The sequence below is a fragment of the Dipodomys merriami genome, unplaced genomic scaffold (assembly GCF_024711535.1).
Source record: "Dipodomys merriami isolate MVZ:Mamm:240054 unplaced genomic scaffold, mDipMer1.0.p SCAF_4, whole genome shotgun sequence".
NCBI lineage: Eukaryota > Metazoa > Chordata > Mammalia > Rodentia > Heteromyidae > Dipodomys > Dipodomys merriami.
Genome location: NW_027205603.1, coordinates 32,575,206 through 32,598,171, shown reverse-complemented (window position 1 = coordinate 32,598,171; position 22,966 = coordinate 32,575,206). Strand labels below are relative to the sequence as shown.

At 39.6% G+C, this 22,966-nt stretch overlaps 1 protein-coding gene across 3 annotated transcripts in view; it reads left to right on the top strand.

The window, feature by feature from the left end:
* Positions 1-2,122: 2,122 nt before the first annotated feature.
* Positions 2,123-22,966, top strand: part of Nsmaf (neutral sphingomyelinase activation associated factor) — a 60,985-nt gene continuing 40,141 nt past the window's right edge. The window contains exons 1-5 of one of the 3 annotated variants that reach the window (XM_069990770.1): positions 2,123-2,201; positions 18,764-18,853; positions 21,178-21,256; positions 21,349-21,416; positions 21,497-21,533. In XM_069990770.1, coding sequence (XP_069846871.1) covers positions 2,152-2,201; positions 18,764-18,853; positions 21,178-21,256; positions 21,349-21,416; positions 21,497-21,533 — 324 coding nt within the window. In that variant the 5' untranslated portion in view covers positions 2,123-2,151. Of the gene's footprint in view, positions 2,202-3,502; positions 3,551-18,763; positions 18,854-21,177; positions 21,257-21,348; positions 21,417-21,496; positions 21,534-22,966 lie in introns of those variants that run through there. The other 2 variants (XM_069990771.1, XM_069990769.1) reach the window with 2 other exon arrangements.

Genomic DNA, 22,966 nt, shown 5'->3' with positions numbered 1-22,966 from the left:
AGCAGAAAGTAAGCAGCCCACAGATTCCAAGGCTATATGTTCAAACTCTGGTTCTGTGAAAACAAAAACCATAACAAACTCCACTCATATTGCATGAGCTGCCAAAGCAAAGTACCACAGACTCAGTGATTTAACAAGAATTCATTTTCTTGCAGTTTTACAGACTGGGAATCCAGGGTCAAGTTGTCAGAAGGGAGATATAGGGATCTTTGAAGACATAGGATGGATAGATAGATAGATAGATAGATAGATAGATAGATAGATAGATAGATAGATAGATAGATAGATAGATAGATGTCTTCAATACAGTCACTTTCTGAGGTACTGTGAGTTACAACTTTGAAATATGAATTAGGAGGCCTGATTCACCACATAATGCTCCCATTCTTCCTAGTGGTGCTCATATGTTTTATTCTTCCTAGTGGTGCTCATATGTTTTAAAATCCCACAGTGGGGCAAGTAGAGAGGAGTCAGTGGCAAGATTTGAGGCAGGAGGATGTGGTTGGTACTAAGTGTCATCACTACCAAACATGATCACATTTTAACAGTGTAGTCAGGGGGAAATTAAGCTCTTAGCCTAGGTCCCCAATGTTTGAGATAAAGCTATAATTACTTTTTCTTACAACAATAACAATAACTACTACTCTAATAGAGTAGAACGACTATAAAAATATAGTATATAAAATTCTGTGAATGTGGTCTCTCTCAGAATATCTTTTGGTACTGTGCTATACTTTCATAGAACCTTGTAGCATGTGAAAACACAAGGAAAGAGGGACTTGTACAGTCCCAATATATATGAATATTGAAAGTATTTGCTTACAAGTAAGCATTTAAAACATATGATTATTTTAAATTTCCCACTTTGAAGGGGTGACATTGACTTATGTAATTGTAACGCCCTTTGTTTATCACCTTTATAATAACAATACATTTTTTTTAAAGATTCCTGTTTGGGCACTTATTTATTATTTCATGGGAGACATCAGACATTCTATCTGATTTAGAAACAACTCATCTCAGGAAAGTCCCTGCTAGAGAAAATGGTCACATGGGTCCCGGTGAAGGATTCATTTCTTCAAGGGGCAGGGGGCCTCCTGAGGGGCTTCGGTGGGTGATGGAAAGACACCATACCCCTTTGTTGTGCTGATCGCCTCCTTGGACTCTCACCTCTGCCTGGTGAGGAAAGAAGAAACAACTGACATGTCCATGGATGGCTAAATCGAAAAGTAAATACAGGATATTCATACAGTGGAATACTTTCCAAAAATGAAAAGGGTTAAAATACTGATTCATGCTACAGCTTGAATGATGCTAAATGAAACAAGCATAATTTCCAGAACTTTGTAGGTATGATGCTAAATGAATGAAAGCCAGACACATATGGCAGTCTTTATTTGAAATGTTTTAATAAACTAATGTGTGTGGGGGGGGGGGTGTTGTGTTTATCAGCTGAGTGGTTTGAGGAGGGTGGTGTTGGGGTAATGGTAACTTTTTGACACGAAGAAAGTTAAACTTACGGAGATGACTGCACATATATCTGTGAATATTAACTAAAAACCACCAAATAGTCCACTTTGGCATGTGAGTTACGGCTCATTAAAGCGGCTCTAAAATGAGGAAGGCTTGCTACCAATTATTTCAACCCTGCAGCTTGGGGACTGAAGCCCCTCAGACTGTTAAGTCAAGTGCCTGCAGCTGACAGGTTGGAAGTCCAGAGCTAGCTTTAGTCTAGGCAGCCCTGCAGTGGTTTCCTAGGGAAAGGTTTGGTGTGGAGGGACAAGCGGCTAGTTGGGGCCTCAGGGCCTCGGAGAACCCCTGGGGAGGCCCGAATTTGGGGCGCCGCGGGTCAGCGGGCGCCCCTCCTTCGGCCTGAGTCACGGTGCCGCCGCCGGAGTCCCCACGCGAGGCTGCGGCGTTGAGCGCGGCCAGGACGCCGCGGGGCCCTGGCGCAGCGTCGGGCTCTCCGCCGCCCAGTGGCGCCGCCCGGGAAGCCAGGCCCGCAGCCGCGCGCCCCCGGCCGGACTAGCGTTCGCTTCGCCTCACCTCGCCTCGCTGCACGACCCGCGGCCGCTCCGGCCTAGTGAGGACTCGGCGGCTGGCGGCTGGCGGTGGCGGGGCCTCCGGGCGCCCCATGCCCGCCGGCCCTCCATGGCGTTTATCCGGAAGGAGCAGCAGCTGCAGCTTTACTCCAAAGAGAGGTACCCGCCCGCCGGGCGTGGAGGCTGGGGAGGCGGACAGGGACTCGGGCTGAGACGGAGCCGCCATGCGGGCCGGGATCCCAGGCCCTGTCGGAGCCGGGGGTCGTGGTAGGCGGACTCGGAGAGGCTCGGCGTCCGAGACCCGGCGGCGGCGTGCTCCCGGCTCATCCGGAAGGCCGCGCGGCGGGAACCGAGCCCTCGTGGGGCTCGCGGGCCCGGTGGGGGACCGGGAGCCGGCGGGCGGGACTCACTCTCCTTTTCGCACGCCCACCCCCAAAACTCCGAGCACGCGGCGCCGGGCCCGCGTCACACCCGGGCGGAATCGCTGGGGCTGGCGATCGTCTCCGCCCGCTCCAGGGCCGACGCTGACGCCCCAGCCCGGCGCCCTTCCCGCCGGCTTCTGCAGACTTTCAGCGCACGCAACCCGGCTGCTGCCCCGGGGAGGACGGGCGCCCCAGAGGCCTGGTTGTCAGTGCGTGAGGTCTGCGCCGAAACCGCGGCTTTCCGGCGCCCGAGCCGATCGTGAATGAGGTTCCGACGCTCCCAGGCGGTCAAGACTTCCCATCTGAAGGCGCATGTGGTGGGACAGCCCTTGGCACCCGGAGTCTGAGAGGCTGGGGTCCCAGGAGTCAGGGGATTGTCTCCACGAGCTGCTGAGCCTGCCCACGAGGGGACTTTGGCGCACCTAGGCCCTGTGTGCTCTTCCCAGTGCATTTCTGGTGACCCAGATAGCTTGCTTAGAGTCGGTCTGTGGTCCAACTCAAGTGGGGCCAGGTCCTTTCACAAACACGGGATTCTGAGAGCTAAGGTCATCTACTGGCTACTGCTGCTGGACTGTCAGTTTGTCTCAGTGGAAGCCAGCGAAATAGATTGTAGGTTGGAGCACATTTGGCAGAGTTTAATTTAGGAGTGATTTTGCAGCTTGGACACCTGCAGATGTCCCGCCACCCCGTTCACTCATGCCTCTCTAATTTGGAGTTTTGTGATCCAGTCTGAAGTTTCGTGTTCGTCCTGAACACAGAGAGGGCTCTCTGCCCCCCTCTTCCCTCCCCAGAACCAACAAAACTTGTTAAGTCTTGCTGGTGCTTTGCATTAAGCAGATGAACATTCACGTTAACATCTTAAGGACTTTGAAACGCTTGAATTGCCCTCGTGTTCTGGCACTCAGGAGTCATTTGTAGCAATTCTGTGGTTTCTTTGGTATATAGCAAAATCTGTTTTTGATTATTTTAGTGGAAATAATTTGGCTAACGTTTACAGCTTTGCAGAGGCAGGAAAACCTACTGTTGTATGCTTTATTCATTAATGTGCTTTGATCAAAGACTTCTTGACTGGGCAAAATACCCAAGGTAAGACTTCCTCACAACCAAACATTTGTTTATCAGCAAGGAGCCCCAACAGTCCTGAGCATCAGTAATTGGGGAAAACCAATGGTGCCATGTGTTTTATATTTGAATTCTACTTACTGGATGCCCAGACTCTAATACTCTCCTCATGGCTTTGCAACCTCAGGCCAGTGCAAAGGTTGGCTATTGGTAGAGTGCCAACCATAGAATATGGATTGGAAGTGCTGACATCTTTCAGACTCCATGAGGAGTGGACTAAAATCAAGCATCTTCATAAATCTTACATCTTGTTTTAAAAGACAAGAATATTTTAAACCAACTTTATTGAACCCCAAATTGAACATTCCTGCCTAGATTTTTTTCCCTGTCTTATGTTTACAACAATAAATAATTAACAAGATTGGTATAGGCCAATGGCTGGGACATACACAAGAGAATTGTTATTTTCCTTAGACCCTTGAAGGTCCTTTTTAGAGGTTGCCCATGTTTTAGAGGCTCACCTCATTGTGAGATAATTAACTTTTCATGCTCAGTTTGGACATTCAGATTTCTTACTTTAAAGGTTGCATTTAAAGTAAGTTACATTTTCCATAAAAGTAGATTGGGAGAAAGAGTGAGAGGGTCTTGCATTGGTGGCTTAGACTTCAGTTATGGAAGAGGAAGTACAGAAAAAGTTGGTAAGTATTAGATGTTTATATGAGGTAGAATGGACAGGTCTTGCTATAATACTCTGTGTGTGTGTATGTGTATGTGTGTGTTGTGTGTGTATGTACTTGTATCTGGGCTTAAACACAGGGTTTTGTACTCTTTCTCATAGCTAGTGCTCTTATCACTTGGGCTACCCTTACAGTTCAGAATTTTGCTGGTTAATTAGACATGGATCTTGCAGACTTTTCATCCAGGCCAGCTTCAGTCTTCGAACTTACAGGTCTCAGAGCCTCCTAAGTATCTAGGATTACAGGTGTGAACCATTAATACTGGCTAATAATTTGGTATATTGTAAGTATAAGGGGTCTGCTAAGATGTGAGAATTACAGCTAGGCTAGTCAGGTGCAATCTAAAATACTCAGTTATATTTGAAGTTCAGATAACTAAAAATGTGTGATGTATATCCTGGCCCATATTTAGGAATTCTTTTTTTTCCTTTTTTGGTAGTGGAGCCTGAACTCTGGGCCTGAGTGCTGTCCCTCAGCTCAAGGCCAGTGCTCTACCACTTGAGCCACAGTACCACTTCTGGCTTTTTCTGCTTATGTGGTGCTTAGGAATTGAACCCAGGGTCTCATGCATGAAAGGCAATCACTCTACCACTGAGCCACCTTCCCAGCCCCATATTTAGTAATTCTTAATACCAAAAATTTTTTTGTAAGTATGCTTATCTGAAATTAAATTCTAACTGAGCATCCTATATTTTATTTGCTAAACTTGACACTTCTATCAAGCTTCTGCTTTGCATAACCATATAGTGGTGTTATTTGTTGGTGATGTTCATAAAGAAATGTTTTAGTAATATTATGAATAGAAAGTAATTAAGAACCTACTCCATTCATATATAGTATAGTAGTAATATGGTTAAGATGAAGATAGGAGGAGCAATATTGGTTTTACTAGTTGTTAAAAAATGTCTGGGAAGATGTTGATGAGGGTAAATAAAGATAATTTCAAAAGTCATTCACGTGTGGGCTGGGAAGGTGGCTCAGTGGTAGAGTGCTTACCTTGCATGCATAAGGCCCTGGGTTCGATTCCTCAGCACCACATAAGCAGAAAAAGCCAGAAGTTGCACTGTGGCTCAAGTGGTAGAACGCTAGCCTTGAGCTGAGGGACAGCGCCTAGGCCCAGAGTTTAGGCCCTACAACCAACAACAACAACAAAAGACATTCACATGTATTCCTTGGATTTGTTGGAAATGGCAGATGTGGCCAGTAGGTTAGAAGGTGAGGAAGTTCTCTTAAGGGGTGCCATTTCAGATCCATCTACTTTAAGATCTACGTAAAAAGTAATGTTAATTTTTTTCTTCATATTTAGATGTGGCAGTAGGACTGTAGCTGTTTCTGTCATGGGCATGTATAGTTACTGTTCTGTTTCTATAATGTCATAGACTACATGATGTAGCTGTGTTGTAAGCTGTCATTTTGGGCTAAAACATGAATTTGCTGGGACCCTAGATCCCATTAATAATTTTACAACATTTCTGAGGTGCCACTATTGCTTCAGAAGACATCTGGGCATATAATCCTCCAATTCTAGTGATATTAAATTTCTTTTACTCAATATGCTTGCCTAACAAATTGAGTCATATTAATTATTTTAATGAATATATTAAAGTATTCATTATATTAAGAACACTTGGGCAAAATAGTCCTGTTTAATCTTTCATTTCTAAGATGTCTCATCCTACTCTTTATGGAAGTAGGGATATGCCAGGCATTGAGAAATAAATGTTATGGGATCAGTTAATTAGTTGGGTTCTAAGAGGGTTCATTTTGCTCACATGATCAAACAGTGTGAGAGGAAATAAGAGTTGTTAAACAATATTTTTCCTTTTGTCTGGTATTAATAGAGCTATGAAAGGTTTCTTGCAGTCCTATCCATTTGCAGCATATAGAATTTCACATTCTTTTAAATTTTTTCTTTGTGCTGGTCTTAGTGCTTGAACTCAGGGCTTGAGCACTATCCCTAAGCTTTTGTGTTCAAGTCTAGTGGTCTACCTACCACTTGAACCACAGATCTACTTCTGGCTTTTTTTTGTGGTTAATTGGAGGTAAGATTCTCAAGGTCTTTCCTGCCTTGGTGGCTGGCTTTGAATCATGAGCCTCAGATCTCAGACTCTGAAGTAGCTAAGATTACAAATGTGAGCTACTGGTGCCCAGCCATCCTTTTGCTTTTAATCTTTTTTTTTTTTAATTTTTGCCAGCTGTGGGCTTGAACTATGGGCCTGGGCATTGTCCCTCAGCTCTTCAGCTCAAGGCTAGCACTCTAACCATTTGAGCCACTGTGCCACTCTGGCTTTTTCTGCTTATGTGGTGCTGAGGAATCGAACCCAGGGCCTCATGCATGCAAGGCAAGCACTCTACCACTGAGCCACCTTCTCAGCCCCATCCTTTTGCTTTTAACTCTTCTGTGTTAGGTTTTAAGAATATTTCTTCTAAATATAATGTACTTTTTATAGTTCATTTTGATAATTTTTGTCAACATATTATCCCACTTACATTTATTACAAACATTTGGATTTATTTATGTTTTTTAAGACTTTGTTCTTTTACCTGTCTCCCTCTGCAGTCCTTTCTTTGGATTCAATGTAGTCTTCTTGTTTTCTTTCATTTTTTTTCCTGCAAAGTGTAGAGATTACATATTTTGTTTCTGTTTCTATGGTACTTACCCTTGGAATTTTAACATATTTAAGACCTGAAGCTAATTATTCTCTTTACCCACCTGTCTTAACACCTTGGATTAACTAATTCCTATTATCCCATCTTAACATGTAGTTTGCTGTTGTCCATAATTTTTGAACTATACTTTAAATGTATTCACTAGGCATGATTTTCTGGTTAGTGCTTTATAATTTTACATGCATTTGTTCAGCTTTTCTTGCATATGAAATTGTTTTTTCTTTCTTTCCTGAAGAATATCCTTTAGAAGTTACTCCAATTCGCATCTGAAAATAGTGTGCTGACTATGTTTTTGTTTGAATATATCACTGTTTGCCTTTATGGCAAAAAATAACTTGTTGGGGCTGGGAAGTTGGCTCAGTGGTAGAGTGCTTGCCTCGCATACATAAGGCCCTGGGTTTGATTCCTCAACACCACATAAGCAGAAAAAGCCAGAAGTGACACTGTGAATCAAGTGGTAGGGCACTAGCCATGAGCTGAAGAGCTGAGGGACAGTGCCCAGGTCCAGAGTTCGGGCCCCACAACCAACAACAGCAACAAAATCAGGCTTGTTAGATATGTCATTGCATGTTTTGAATATTGTACCCACAAAGGCAAATGGGCAGAGACTACACTGTAGACTTGCTGGCGAAGCTTTAGGTGAGGGAAATGCATAGAGGAAAAAGTCACTACATGTGTGGCTTGCACAGCTCGTGCCTATCTGACTTGACTACTTCAGACTCCAGGAGAAACCTGGATCCTACACCAAGGTGCAGTAAGGCTGTGGGCATTGGTGGAACAGCTGCACTCTCTGAAGCTCAGCATTTGTGACTATGGGTTGTCTTTAGCCCCCAATCAAGGCACAAGGCCCAAATCCTGTGATGAGGCAGGGTGGGGGCAGGAGGTATTGTATCTGTGCTCATGGAGAAGGAAGTACTAGCACTTTCCCTGGCTTGGTTAGGGTTGCACAGTTCAGGCCTTGAGTTGATCAGGATTGGGTGCCTGAAACCTAAAATCATAGCAGGATACAGGGGACTCTTTTTTTTTTTTTTTCCCTAGTTGTGTGGCTTGAATTCTGGATCTGGGCTGTTCTTGAGATTTTCTCAAGGCTCCACTCTACCACTTTAGTCACAGCTACTTTCAGCTTTTTTTTGATGCTTAATTGGAGATAAAGAGTCTCATAGACTTTCCTGCCCAGGTTTGCTTTGAACTGTGTCCTCAGATTTCAGCCTCCTAAGTAGCTAGTATTACAGAAGTGAGCCACCGGCTCCTGGCTCAGAGGAGCTTTGGCAAGAGGTTTCCTCTTCTAGCAAGCCTGCAGCTTGTTCAAGTCTAATTATTCTTTGTAAGCATCTGTCTTTTCTCTGGATGCTTTTAAGACATCCTCTTTGTAGTCTTTCACTGTTTGTCTACATATAGGCTACTTTTTTGTTCTGCTTGAGGTTCATAAAGCTGAAGTAGTTGGAAATTTTAGCACTAAGTTATTAGAATATTGCTTGTCTCCTATTCTTTTTATGTTTCCTAATGCCTCCTAAGTATTTATCATCTATCATTTATCAGTTTCCCATGGTGCATTGTGCTGATATAAATCCATTTTAAAATGTACTACTTTTTCTTTCCACCAGCTCAATTTGTCCATTATTTAAAGATTAAATTTTATTTATTTTTAAGTTTGTAGTTTTAGTTCTTTTATAATTTTTTATTTATTTTATTTTATTTGTATTGTTTGTCGGTAATGGGCCTGAACTCTGGGCCTGGGTGTTGTCCCTTAGCTCTTCAGCTCGAGGCCAGCACTCTACCACTTGAGCCACAGTGCCACTTCTGGCTTTTTCTGCTTATGTGGTGCTTAGGAATTGAACCCATGCATGCAAGGCAGCACTCTACCACTGAGCCATCTTCCCAGCCCATTTTATAATTTTTTTTAACTTTTAAATTTGAGACAGTCTCACTGCACAGCCCAGGCTGGCCTTAAATTCATGATCTTCCTGCCTCAGCCTTCCACGTGCTAGGATTATAGGTATGTGTCACCACACCAAGTTGATTCATTTTTATAACCTAGTTATTTTATTTTCTTAAACATATATATGGGTTGTCTGATACATAGTATAAAAGCTGTATAGGTTTGATTGAATAGTTTGTTCATTTCCTGACTCAAATCAGTAATTGTACTTCCTTATGTGTTAATGATTTATGTATTTATATTTAATTATATATTCTTTATTATCTTTAAGTAACTGTACAAAGGGATTTCAATTCAAAATGTTAGATTATAAGTAAAGTGTATCCTGATGAGTGTCACTGCATCCATCATTCTTACCCATTTCTCCCTATTTTATTGTGGCCTTTTGTTTCTTAGAAGTTTTTCCTTGGGAATTCTTCTAGGCCTAAGCTTAAAGTCCATTTTGCAGAAAGTTTGTGTTTGTTACATTTGCTGGTCTTCTACTTTATGTATGTTTCACACTTGTTTTTTTTTTTTTTGGTCCGGTCGTGGGCCTGAACTCTGGGCCTGGGCGCTGCCCCTCAGCTCTTCAGCTCAATGCTAGAACTCTACCACTTGAGCCACAGCACCACTTCTGGCTTTTTTCTTTATGTGGTTCTGAGGAATCGAACCCAGGGCCTCATGCATGCAAGGCAAGCGCTCTACCACTGAGCCAACTTCCCAGCCCCTGTTTCACACTTCTTTCTTTTTTGTTTTTGAGACCAGGTTTCAAAACATGATGGTTCAGGCTGGTCTCAAGTTCATTATGATCTCACAAGCTTCTTGCCTCCCCTCCCAATTTCTGAGTGTACACATGGGTACTTGTTTCACGCTTCTGAGACTTCCCCTACTTACTCATCACCTCAGCCAAACATTTGCAAAAGGCTTTTAGTACTTTTTTTTTTTCCTAGCAATATCAGAACATTTGAATTGTTGAAATGCCTGAAATGAAGTCTTACTAATGCCTTTAAACTCAGGCTTTTTTTTTTTTTTTTTTTTTTTTTAACAAATCGGTTTGTTACCCAGAGGATATTTAGAAAATAAGAGATTTCCCCACCAGAAGACAGGAACTCTCTACCCAGTTTTCCAAGCCTGTTATGACCTCCAAGGTCTTACACAGACTAAAGAAGAAATGAATCCTGAAGTTCTTCTCAAGGAAGGCTAACAAGTAGCAGCCAGCACAGATTTATTTAAGGTAGAAAGACAAGGCAGTATCAAGGAAAGAGGGAGAATAAGCCAGAACCACCATCTGACAAACTGTCAGAAGGTGGGAGTTAAGGGCTCTTGGGTGGGCTTTGGCCCAAAGATACGAAGTCATCTCACTGGACTAGGAATTTCCAGTTCAGAACTGCTCACCTAGATGTACGGTTACATAGCAACTTTGCATTTATACTGTTTTGATACTATTACTCAACCCTGGGTCAAAGGGCCTGGGTTGGCCTTAAAATCAAATAGTCTTGTGATATGGGTGTCTGTTCTTTATTTTTATTTTTTGTATTTTATTTTTAGGTACTATTTCCAGTCACATGTACAAAAAAAACTTTCTCTTCTCATGTAATTACCATAGGTTCATTTAACATCAGAAAGAGAAGGAAGAATTATTGAACAGTTGATACAATTTCTTGTTGTTCTAGTAATTTTTTAAGCCTTATTTTCTGGTTCTGTCTCAGCTATTGGACCAGTTTTTGATGTAGTTTCTAATTTCCTTGTCACTTTACCCTAGATATCCTGCCTCAAGCTGATTCTCTGGTTTGAAGCGATTCTTGATGTAATCTATTCTGTATTTACTGTTTTTAAACCTAAGGCCTATGCCAGTAAGATTATTTCACCAAGATCAAACAGCAAAGTTGTGCATGATGATTGATCTCAATTGTCAACTTTTGGTTTGAATGAGAAGTACCTAGCACATTATTAGAACATACCTCTCGGTACATCTGGGAGGGTGTTTCCAGGGAGACTTAATTAATAGGGATAGAATAGCCCTAAATGTAGGTAGCACCATCCAGTAAACAGAAAGCTGAGATAGAAGGTAAATAACGAGATAGCCAGCTACTGTTACTTTTTTCTCTCTTCTTCTCAGCTTCCATTGACCTAAGCCATTTTTCTCCATCCTCTCTTTTATAATGGAACCTCTAAAACCATGAGCCACAAAACAGATCTTTCCTCTCTTTAGGTTGTTTCCATGATGTATTTAACACATTGACAAAAAAATAACACTCATGGTTGAGCTAAAGTTAGCAGTGATGTTCCCTAACCCAAGTTTGGTCCCTTGTCCACTGTAACATACTGCTTCTGTTTTAAATATAAGCATGTGGCTTGCTGGTCATTACATATATTTTCATGGCATTTCTGCAGTGTAGATGATTGTGGAATGGCTGAACCTAGTTTGTATGATATTAGAATTTTGGTTTTCAAAGTTATAGGCCATTGGTCAGCAAGATAAGCATGCCTGGAACTTTTTAGGCACATGTAGTCTCAAGCTCCATCCCAGAGCTTCATTAGAATCCAGATTTTAACAAAAACACATACAAAAAGTGTGAGAAACATAACTGTAGATAATAGTAATTAGATTTTCACCCTCATTTTCTAATTTTTTTTCTTCAAAATGTACTTCCCCTTCTTCAGCTTCCTGATTTATATAAGGCTCATGAAAGAATCTATCTTGGGCCAGGGCTCTTGATGTGAACACTTAACAACTTTTGTGATTGGTGGTATTTCTTAACCTTCTCATAGATGATTGAGACTTGAAATTTGAAACAGCTAACTTTATGGATGGTGTCAATGAAAGGGATTTTGCTAGGTGAAGTATTTTGGCTGGAGGTAACTGTTGTGCATGGTTAGAGGAGAATGTTACTTCATAAAGTCTGGTTGGATGGTAGATTTTTAACCTTATCACGGAAGGGAAAGGCTACAAAAGCCAGGGGAAATAGTGGAATTGGTTATGTTGGAGAAGAGCAACCATGAGATGGTGACTCTTCAGGGGAGGAGGGACCATTAATTTACATGAAAAAAATGGGTAGTGATTTGGATACATGGCTTAGTCTATCAGATGTCTGTATGCAAATGTTAGGACATATATAATAAAATGAGTTGGGTTTTATTACAAAAGAAGATTAACATGCCTTTTAAAAGTGTCACTGAAACTTGACAGAATGGGTTTAAGATTAGAATCTAGTGCTAAAAGCAACAGATCAGTGCAGAAATAAAAGACTTGTTATCAAGAGAAGGGAATGGTTCTGAATGTCAAGAAAGCTCTACATCTAGATGGGAATTTATGACCAGAAGGAAAAAACACCTCAGGAAACCTAATTGGAAAGAGGAATTGAGACAATATTCAGTTACTAAAGGCTACATTAAGTATATAGAAAAAATGGTAGGTGTGTACCTGGTATAGATCAGAAAACAAGGAAGTGGCAATACTAATGTGTACTGAGAGAGTTAGTGTGATCTAATTACAGTTTCTTGACTTCCTTGTTGAAGTTTTAATGTATTTAAATGCAGAGAGCTTGGAAACTTAATTCTGAACATTGAAGAGAAATATTAATTAACTAGCAATGAAAAAACCTTAGTCAACTAAGTTACTTACTGGTGAAGTTCAGAGGAGTTAAAGGTACTACCATATATGGAATAAAAGCAGAAATTGAAAGTTTCAAGGAAAGAAAAATGCTAGTACTACAAAACATATTGACCCAAGAAGTGTGTGAAACTGTCAAAAAAGTAATTTAGAGTTTCTAATCCAAATGATCTTTTCTGAAGAGTTACAGAAGTCAGTCAAGCAAATAAAGAATGGTTATTCAAGTAGTTTTTCTCTGAATATATAATTTTTTAATATTGCATAAGAAGGCTGCATACTAATTTCTTCAACAAAGTAAAATCCACACATAGAAACTTTAAAAATACCACAAATTAAAAAAACCCGAAAACATAAAAACAAAAACAACACCAAAAGAAAATTTTCTAAAGTTATTTTATTGTACAGAGGGAAAAACGGAGAAGCCACTTTTTGAGAGGTTGAATCTTTTGAAGTCTTTTTAAAAAAAATTTTTAATTTTTTTATTGTGAAAGTACGGTACAGAGGGGTTACAATTACATGGGCAAGATAATGAGTACATTTCTTATCAAGCATTGTTGCCTCCTCCTTTGTTTCCTCTTCCCATCCCTTCCCATCCTCCCCCCCCCAAAGTTGTAAAGTTTGTTTTTCGACATAACATCTTGTATGTCTCATTGTTGCAATGGGTCCACCTATATCCCTATTTAAACGATTTGTTTTTTCCCTTCCCCTCCACAAATTATACCAACATCAAATACAGTGAAAGCAGGGGTTATACTGTGGGGGAGGGATATACAAAGCAACAAAGAAATCATCTTATAAATGTGTTAGAAACGATCGCAAGAATCTTGGAGTGCTAGCGGGTGTGCAGGCAGCCAGTTGTTACAAATGCCTGCAGCGTGCAAATACACTTAGAACAGTTAAGCAGTCCAGAGAGGAAAGAAAGAACAAAAACAATACCAACGAACCAATTCAGCTCCAAAGGAATGCTGAATTGGGATGCCATGGGGACTGGCGAAGAGTCCAAGGAGACAGGACATGACCACATGGCATGGCACCCTGACACCTGTACTGTTCTGAGCCTAAATAGGGTCAGGCCAGGTGGCAGGATCACAGGAAGCTCTCAGTCCTAGAGACTGGACTGACAGGGTCAGTAACCTATCAGCTAACTGTCTGCACCTGCCTCCAATGATTTGGGCACGCCCATCACCTGGAGGGTGGGGGCTTCACCTTCTCTCACCATGAGGACAAGATGCCATACCCTACCATAAACCATGTGACCAAGATGGCACTGGTTAGACCCGGTCTCCCTACTTCAGTTTGAAATGAGATAGTACTTGACTGTTGAAGAAGCCCAGCCTGGTGCTGTGACATTGATTTATAACAGAGAAAGTGAATGCTGTTTTCCACTCTGTTCATGACACTTTGAGACTAAGTCACAGTGACAGTGAACTTGTATGAAGATGTAGAGGTCTCCGTTGGCTTATGACTTTTGGCATAAAATCCTGGGAGCATTTGAATGTAGAACCACTGAATTGTTTCAGGGATCTAGGATTTTTTTTTTTTTTTTTTTTTTTTTTTTTTTTTTTTTGTCGGTCATGGGGCTTGAACTCTGGGTCTGGGTGCTGTCCCTCAGCTCTTCAGCTCAAGGCAAGTGCTCTACCACTTGAGCTACAGCGCCACTTCCGGTTTTCTGGTGGTTTATTGGAGATAGGAGTTTCACAGTCTTTCCTGCCCGGGCTGGCTTTGAACCGCGATCCTCAGATCTCAGCCTCCTGAGTAGCTAGGATTACAGGCGTGAGCCACCAGCGCCAGGCGGGATCTAGGATTTTTAAGAGCTGCTGGAAGAACATGCGCACTTGTAGGTTTAGTGTTAATTCTCCATGTGCCAAATTATTTATTAGCCACTAAAAGAGGAAGCTGTCACCAATCTTCAGCCTGAATTCACTACAAAGGCATGCCAAATTACTGATGGAATTTCTGCTGACAGTTCTGTCGGTAGGTCAGAAAAATATAAATTGCTGTACATTTTGATCATCTGAACTTTGATAGGAAAAGTATATCTTTGTGACATGGTAGCAGCAGAATCATGAAAGAGCAAATTGATGTTAATAGAATTAGTTGGAATAATATTGTTTGACTGTGTTGGGGCTCAGGAAATTATGTCCCAAAGTGTGATTCTTTGGCACATTGTATACTTGAGAGAGACTGGGAAACCTTAGCAGCAGCCTCAGAAACGGTCTCTGACCTTTCTCTGATCTTCTGCTTACTTTGTTTTATACTCAGTGAGTCATGAAGCTAGGACTTCTTCCCCAAGCTGAACCATAGAAACTGGAACTCCTCTCTCCCAAAGCAATCCATAAAATCTAAGAAGATCACTTTGTCTTCTCCCTTAAAGACCTTCATTCTGGACAAGTTCTGTCCATCATTTGCAGAAGGAAAGAATGCTACTTGTAAAGAGCAAGAAGAATCTTAATAGACAAGTCCTATTTGTTTCCCCTCACGATTACTCTTTTGTTCAATCATATTTCTACAGGGCTGTTCATTTTACTTTGAGCCTAAGAAGTACAATATAATAATTTCCCCAAAGATTGTGGAGCTTATTTCTGAAAGTGACTCCATCATATGAAACTTTGATTAAATACATTGGTTAGACTTGTGTCTTGTTGACCTGTCTTTGTTTTGAGAGTATTGATGGGAACCCTAGTGATAGATGAGGATAGGAATCACATTATTTCTGTCCCTACAGATCTTTTTATACATTTTTGTCAGTGTATTAATGGGAGAGGGGATACTTCCTCTGAGGAGGGGCAGGATTGTGATGGTGCCTTTTTTCTACCACTTTATCTCATAAATCCTTTTTAGAGGCTATATATTTTTTTTAATTTGGTAAGTCAGCTTTCTGGTGGAGGCACTGTAGTATAGTTTAACCAAGGGTGTCATGATACCTATTTGCATCTTGAAGATAGAGCTGACCTCACATTTACATCTATAATCTAGGCATGGGATTGACTAGCAATCTACATCTACTGGCAATACTATTTGTCAACACAGTGTTGATATGGCTGTGAATGCAGGTCCATCCCTGACAGCTGCCTGGAATAGTGCTATTTTATGTTGTTAGTTAGGTGTTAAACATATAAGTGAACTTTAAAAATACAGAAGAATTTAGGATAAAGTATCTTTTTTTTCTTTAGTGAAGTTGACTTGTTCAAGAAGAAAATTTGACTAAAGAGAATGGCCCCCACACTTTTCTTAACAGGAATTAAATTAGGACTATGCGGGGACACACTTTTCTTAACAGGAATTAAATTAGGACTATGCGGGGACAAGTGTCCTTAACAATATAGAATGAAGCCATACTGTTACAAAAGATTGGGTGTATTCTTTTTAAAGTATGGAATCTTTGGATTTTAAAAAAATAATGGATTATTGTTTATAAATCACTGTTAAAATTTAATTGTGATAATTTTACATGGAAAATTTTCAACACAATTAAAAAGTTTAAACTTATTTCACTTGTTTTAAACTTAAAAAAAAAAAAATCCTTGGGCTGGGAAGGTGGCTCAGAGGTAGAGCGCTTGCCTTGCATGCTTGAGGTCCTGGGTTTGATTCTTCATCACCACATAAGCAGAAAAAAAAAAGCCAGAAATGACGCTGTGGCTCAAGTGGTAGAGTGCTAGCCTTGAGCTGAAGAGCTGAGGGACAGTGCCCAGGCTCTACAACCAGACCCCCCCCCCCAAAAAAATCCTTACTCTGTTACCTGTGAACAGTACTATTTCATTATATCCCTGCTCTGTGGTTTCTATTTCTTGCAAAATATACATATTGATAAACTTAGGAAGCAACAATTTATTTACCAACGTGATGGCTTTGGTTTACATTTTAATTGTGGAAGAGCTAATTATCTCTGAAGATGACTTATGCTTTGTAACTATAGATTTTTGTGTCTGAAGAACATTTACTTTACTTTTCTCTTTTTATAAGAGAAGAAATGGGGAGATCAGGAGAGAAGGAAGTATTGCACAGCTCCAGGCCAAGCAAGAGTTTCTAATCATTGAGAAATTTTAAAAATTAAGGGGCAAGTTAATTAGCAAGTCTTCCTCTGATTTAACCTTCCTAGAAATTAGTTGTTATATCAGAGGATTATTCTTCCCCAATCCTAACTCTTATGATTATACTGAAGTTCATATCATGTCTAATTCTTAGAGAGAGAGAGGAGGGGGAGAGAGAGAGAGAGAGGAAAGAGAGTGAGTGTGTGTGTATGTTTGGAATGAACCTGTTTTATGATTTTTTGTCCACATATTTAAATATAGAGGTCGTTAATAAAAATTGCTTATTAACATGGTAAAACTGGTTCCTGCAGCCATTAATATTAACTTTATGAGTCTTTTTTTGAGTCAGCTTATTTTTTAAATGAGCAATCTTTCATCACATATATAATTTCTTCTATGTAAAGGTATCAATTAGTCTTTTTTGTTTCCTGCATTGTCTCTAGTCCTTCAAGTCCCATTTTTCCTGCTTGTTTTTGCCTTATTTATTTATTCATTTTTATAATAGAGGCTAGTGATCTTCGGCTGTCCTTTCACAAATAACTGCCATCTTGCTACCTGATATGCTACTCTTTGGAAGTTCTGTGACTTCACTGTTTTCCTCTTGAGTGGTACCTTCACAATAAGCATCTGAGAGTCTCATCTCTGAGAAGTACTGCTTGTGCCCATCTACTTTCCATCTCACATCCATCTCTTTGTGGCTCCCATGTTTCTCTAGTTTGCTTTAGTCTGAATTTTACCACTGAAAATATTTTTGTTCACATTTTAGTGGTAATTCAAGAGTATAGAAAGAAAACATATATGTAACCTGCCATATTTAATCTAAATATCTTTCTCCAACACATCAAGTTTCAAGATCATCCACTTCAAGTCTCACACATCCTATGAAAGTTTTCTCCACATCTCTAGACGCTGAGGATGTTCCATGGTATTTCTGTGAAATGAAGGATGTGTCAGTTTATACTGCTTTCCCTTCTATTTCTTTCTGTATCTATACAATTGAATGACTATGTTGCCTTATTGCTTTGTCTTACCTTTAAAGTTTGAAGCAGTTATTAAAGAACTTAATTGAATCTCATTCCATTCAGTGTACTTGTTTTACTTGTTTTTTTGTTTGTTTGTTTTTTTGTCTGTTGTAGGGCTTGAACTCAGGGCATGGGCACTGTCCTTGAGCTTTGCACTCAAGACTAGCACCCTACTACTTTAAGCCACAGCTCTACTTCTGGTTTTCTGGTATTTAACTGGAGATAAGAGTCTCATGGACTTTCCTGCCCTGGCTGGCTTTGAACTATGATCCTCAGATCTCAGCCTCCTGAATAGCTAGGATTACAGGCATGGGCCACCAGTGCACAACTTGTTTTATTTGTTAAATACTATTGGTTACAAAGTGTTCATTTGGTAGTTACCATCTTTATAAAGCATGTGGTATTGTGGAACTAAGAAGAATTCAGGTCACTATGAAACATGATCTTGAAAGGGAATCTGTGGCAGTAGTGATGGGGAAACAATTGCAGAAACAGAAAGTGACTTCCATAGGTGAGAGAGCACCAGTTTTTTGAGACAGAAAAAAATTTTTGATTTCATGAAACTTGATATTTATGTTAAAGATAGTACCCTGTAAGGAATTTTGTGTGGGTGACAGGGTAGGAGTACAGGGGCTTGAACTCAGGATCTCATGTTCTCACTTAGCTTTTTTGCTCTAGATTGGTGCTCTACCATGTGAGCCACTCTCCCACATCTGGCTTCTTGCTGATTAATTGGGGATAACAGTCTCATGGATTTGTCTATCTGAGCTGGCTTCAAACCATGATCCTTTGGATTTCAGCCTCCTAAGTAGTTAGGATTACCGGTTTAACCACTGACATTCAAGAATTTCATTTTTGGGCTGGGAAGGTGGCTCAGTGGTAGAGCGCTTGCCTTGCATGCCTGAGGCCCTGGGTTCGATTCCTCAGCACCACATAAGCAAAAAGAAAAAAGCCGAAGTGACGCTGTGGCTCAAGAGGTAGAGTGCTAGCCTTGAGCTGAAGAGCTGAGGGACAGCGCCCAGGCCCAGAGTTCAGGCCCCACGACTGGACCCAAAAAAAAAAAAAAATTTCATTTTTTTGGCATCATGTTTGAACCATGAGATAGGAGTGTATCATTCAGTATATGTTTCACAAGTGTCTCTTCACTTACAGGCTGGGAAAGCACCGCAGTGTCAGATATTAAAAAGGTAATGGCTTCTTAGCCTCTCAAAAAATATAACAGAAAGGTCTTTTTCTCCCCCATTAGGTTTTCCTTGCTGCTGCTTAACTTGGAGGAGTACTACTTTGAGCAGCACACAGCTAATTATGTTCAGCATGTGGGCAGTCTCGAGGAAAGGTAAGAGAGCTGTGGAGGCCTCCACCCTACCAAACACTTGTGTTGCCTGATACTCGTAAAATTTAATGTAAGATCACACAGGGATTTTCACTCTTCTTTATTACCCAGAATGTAATAAGAGTATAGTGTTTTTTTTTAAAAACAAAAAGGCACTCATTCTTATTTCTGTGAAGTTCTGGGATAGGACCTCATCACTTTGTTCTTCATCCCTCTCTGTAGTCCAACAAGACTCCCAGCAGAAATATGACTCCCAGCAGAAATATGAAGCAGAAATGACTACATAGGGTCAATTGCTGATGCAATTGGTGATTGATATGTGGGTGTCTGTATTTGAGAATGTTTATAAATTTTATAATTTTAATTTAAAAGTTACTGAAAAACAAAGGAGGAGGTAACAATGCTTGATAGGAAATGTACTCATTACCTTGCTCATGTAACTGTAACCCATCTGTAAAGTATTTTTACAATAAAAAACATTAAAAGTTATTATTGGGTAAGTTTGAGTATTAAAGCATATGCATTAAGTACCATGTAAAAAATGTAGCATAAAATTTCAAAAACTCTGACAAAATTATAAACCTTCAATATGATGTTTTCCTTTATCTTTTTCTCTTTATATATATATATATATATATGTATATATGTATATACATATATGCATATAGCACTGAATATGGGAAGCTAAAGTTGAAGCATATATTTTCCTTCCCACAAAAGTATGGGGTGTGTTACCTTAGGAGATGAGCAAGGAGGAGAAATTCTCAGAATATGAAACCGAATTTTTCAATGTTATTTTTGTTTAAATAGCTTTCAGCTAGTAGGTACTTAAAATTATACATATATGTGGATATACAGTTGTCTCCTGTATCCAGAGGGCATTGTTTCTTGGACCTCCACAGATACCAAAATTCTTGAGTCCCTTCTAGTGTAATATTTGCATATAACTGACACACATCCTTCTGTTTATGTTACCTATAGATTACATTGCCTATATATCACTTCATTCTCATGGATTCAGCACAATACTCTGCACATAGCAAAATTCAAGTTTTGCTTTTGCAACTTTCTGGAATTATATATATATATATATATATATGTATATATATATATATATATATATGTATATTGATCTGATGTTGGCTCAATCTGTGGATACAGGACTTGGGATATGGATGGCCAGCTGCAATTGGTTCAGTTAAGTCAGGGAGACAAGAGAATCTTAAGATGGACAAAGTGAGGGAATTTACAAGGACACCAGTGAATGGCTAGAGAAAAAAAAAATCCAACTGGCATTGAAGTGATTTTAAAGAATGAAGTATCTTTAAAATTATGCCTGTAGATAAAACCTATTCTTGGAAACTGACCACAAAGTGGATTTTTTTTACTTAAATTTCATTATCTCCTAACGTAGCTTTTAACTTCATAAAAAACAATTGTCTTGGTTTGATCCATAAGAGAAAAATAAAGTGTGTAAATTTTCATTCAATTCAGGCAGATGATACATTTTAGCAAAAACATTAGCTGCTCCAGAAATATTTGAGTATGTTTCTTTCCAAACTTATTAAAGGCACATAAATGTCTCAGATATGGTAAAGTCTGTATATGATTTATTTGATATTATAATAGTTGCTACATAATCTTAAAAATGCTTAATTATAGTGAAAATTTTTTCTGGAGTTTCTCACCAAAATCACTGTCAAAAACATTTTATGTGCTAAATTCAAACTTAATTTTTCTATCATTTAAAAAAAACTCTTTTCCTAATCCATTTAACTGCTTAGTATTGCTCTCTAAATAGTTCTTCCAGATATGTAGAATTGAAAGCCAACAGAATTTACTAAAAAGATGGTAGATATAGCATTTGTTAATGTTCCTGGTCCCTAATTTTCCTTGTAGAGTAGTTGTGAAGACAAAATAAAGCAATAAAGTTAGAATGTTACATGCACAGATTTCTCAAACCTCTAGGATTGTGGAGGAGATAAAGGGAGGTGGTGGTTATTTGGTTTCCAGACTGTCATACCTTTCTTTTTTTTTTTTGTCTGTCATGGGGCTTGAACTCTGGGCCTGGGCCGTGTCCCTCAGCTCTTCAGCTCAAGACTAGCATGCTACCACTTGAGTCACAGAACCACTTCCAGCTTTTTCTCCTTATGTGGTGATCGAACCCAGGGCTTCATGCATGCGAGGCACGCACTCTACCAGTCATACCTTTCTTTTTAATCATGTTGTTGAATTTTTATTAGCTAATGTCTGAGAGTCTACTTTCTAGTTAAAATAGATACATATATATCATTACTAATTTGTGACTCTTCTATTGTGATTCCTAGGAAAATCAGAGGATCTTTAAAAATATGTTCAAAATCAGTTATTTTTGAACCAGATAAAATCTCCCAGCCCATCATTAAGGTAAATACATTTTAAGTGTGAAGAGAAACGTGTGTAACTTTTATTTGTATATTTTATCTTTGCTTTCTATATTTTCTCTAAATTTTATCTAGATTCCTTTGAGAGATTGTATCAAAATAGGAAAATATGGAGAAAATGGAGCCAATAGACACTTTGCAAAGTATGTCTTTTTCACTAACTGTTAAATTTTACCTCAGTCAAAAAGTTTTATATATCTGATGACTTTTATTTATATTCTAGGGAAAAATCTGGAGGAATTTTAATCATTTTCAGCCAGGTAAGAAGCAACTTCCAACTTATGTGAACATTTGTACATGTACATATGTGTGTTTATAATTTTTCACATGATGAAATTGGTAGAAATCTAAAAGACCTAGAATAGATGTTTAAATGCATTTAAATTTTAATCATTGAGAAATAAATATATATATTTAAAGATGTGATCCCCAATAGAGTCTTCAGTGTTGACAAAGTATGCAGTGTGTGTAGGTTTATGGTTTTGACTTCAGCAGCTCAGACAACGTGGGAGGGTTGAGATGAAGCAATGGCAATTCTTCCTGTGGCCTCCTAGTCATCTAGAAGATGAAAAAGCAGTGCCATGCTACTTAAGGAAGTCAGCCTGACTCATGACAACCCAGAAATGATGCAAGATGGGTAATCATGAGTCATGGGTAGTCATGGGTATCATGATCCTTATGCTATGGTCTTTTGTTCATTCCAGATATATTCTTTTTGTTGCTGTTGTCTTTTTGCTGGTCCTGGGGTTTGAACTAAAGGTCTGGCACTGTTCCTGAGCCTCTTTTTGCTCAAGGCTAGCACTTTACTACTTGAGCCACAGTGCCACTTGTGGCTTTTTTTGAGTAATTTATTTGAGAATGAGTCTCATGGGGTTTCCTGCCCCGGCTGGCTCCAAACCATGATCCTCAGATCTTAACCTCCTCAGTAGCTAGAATTACAGGTGTGAGCCACTGACACTCTGCTTCAGATATATTCTTTATTCATTTATGCATCCACTACTATGCTCAGTAGAATACTAGCATTAGAAGGCAGAATAAAACATAGTTTTCCTCCTGTCATATAATTAGTTTATATATAGATTTTTCTTTTGAATTTAAAGTAAGAATGAAATAAAGATCTACTACCTCTTTTGGCTCTGGACTTTTCCTTCTTTCTTAAAATGATGTATTAGCTGTATTGCCTTGACTCACTAAGCTTTATTTCATTCATTCATTTACTTAATTTATTGTGCTGGTCCTCAGGCTTGAATTCAGGGCGTGAGCACTGTCTCTTTTTGCTCAAGGCTGGCACTCTACCACTTGACCCACAGCTCCATTTCCAGCTTTCAGGTGGCTCCTTGGAAATAAGAGTCTCACAGACTTTTCTGCCCTGGTTGGCTTTCAGTTATGACTGTCAGATTTCAGCCTTATAAGTATACAGGATGAAAGGCATGAGCTACCATCACCTGTCTATTTGTGTTTTGTTTGTTTGTTTGTTTTTTAATTTGTTGTGTAAATGTGTTTTAACTCCACAGGTCAGATGAGTACATTGCATTTTGATCTATGTCACTTTTCCATTGTTCTCATCTTTCTCCAACCCACCTATACCCAAAGTTATATGGTTCAACTTTTACATAATGTATTTTGACTATAATGTCTGTATCTGTATTTGTTCATCCTCCCTCCTTTCATTAGGAATTCCAAATCTTGCATT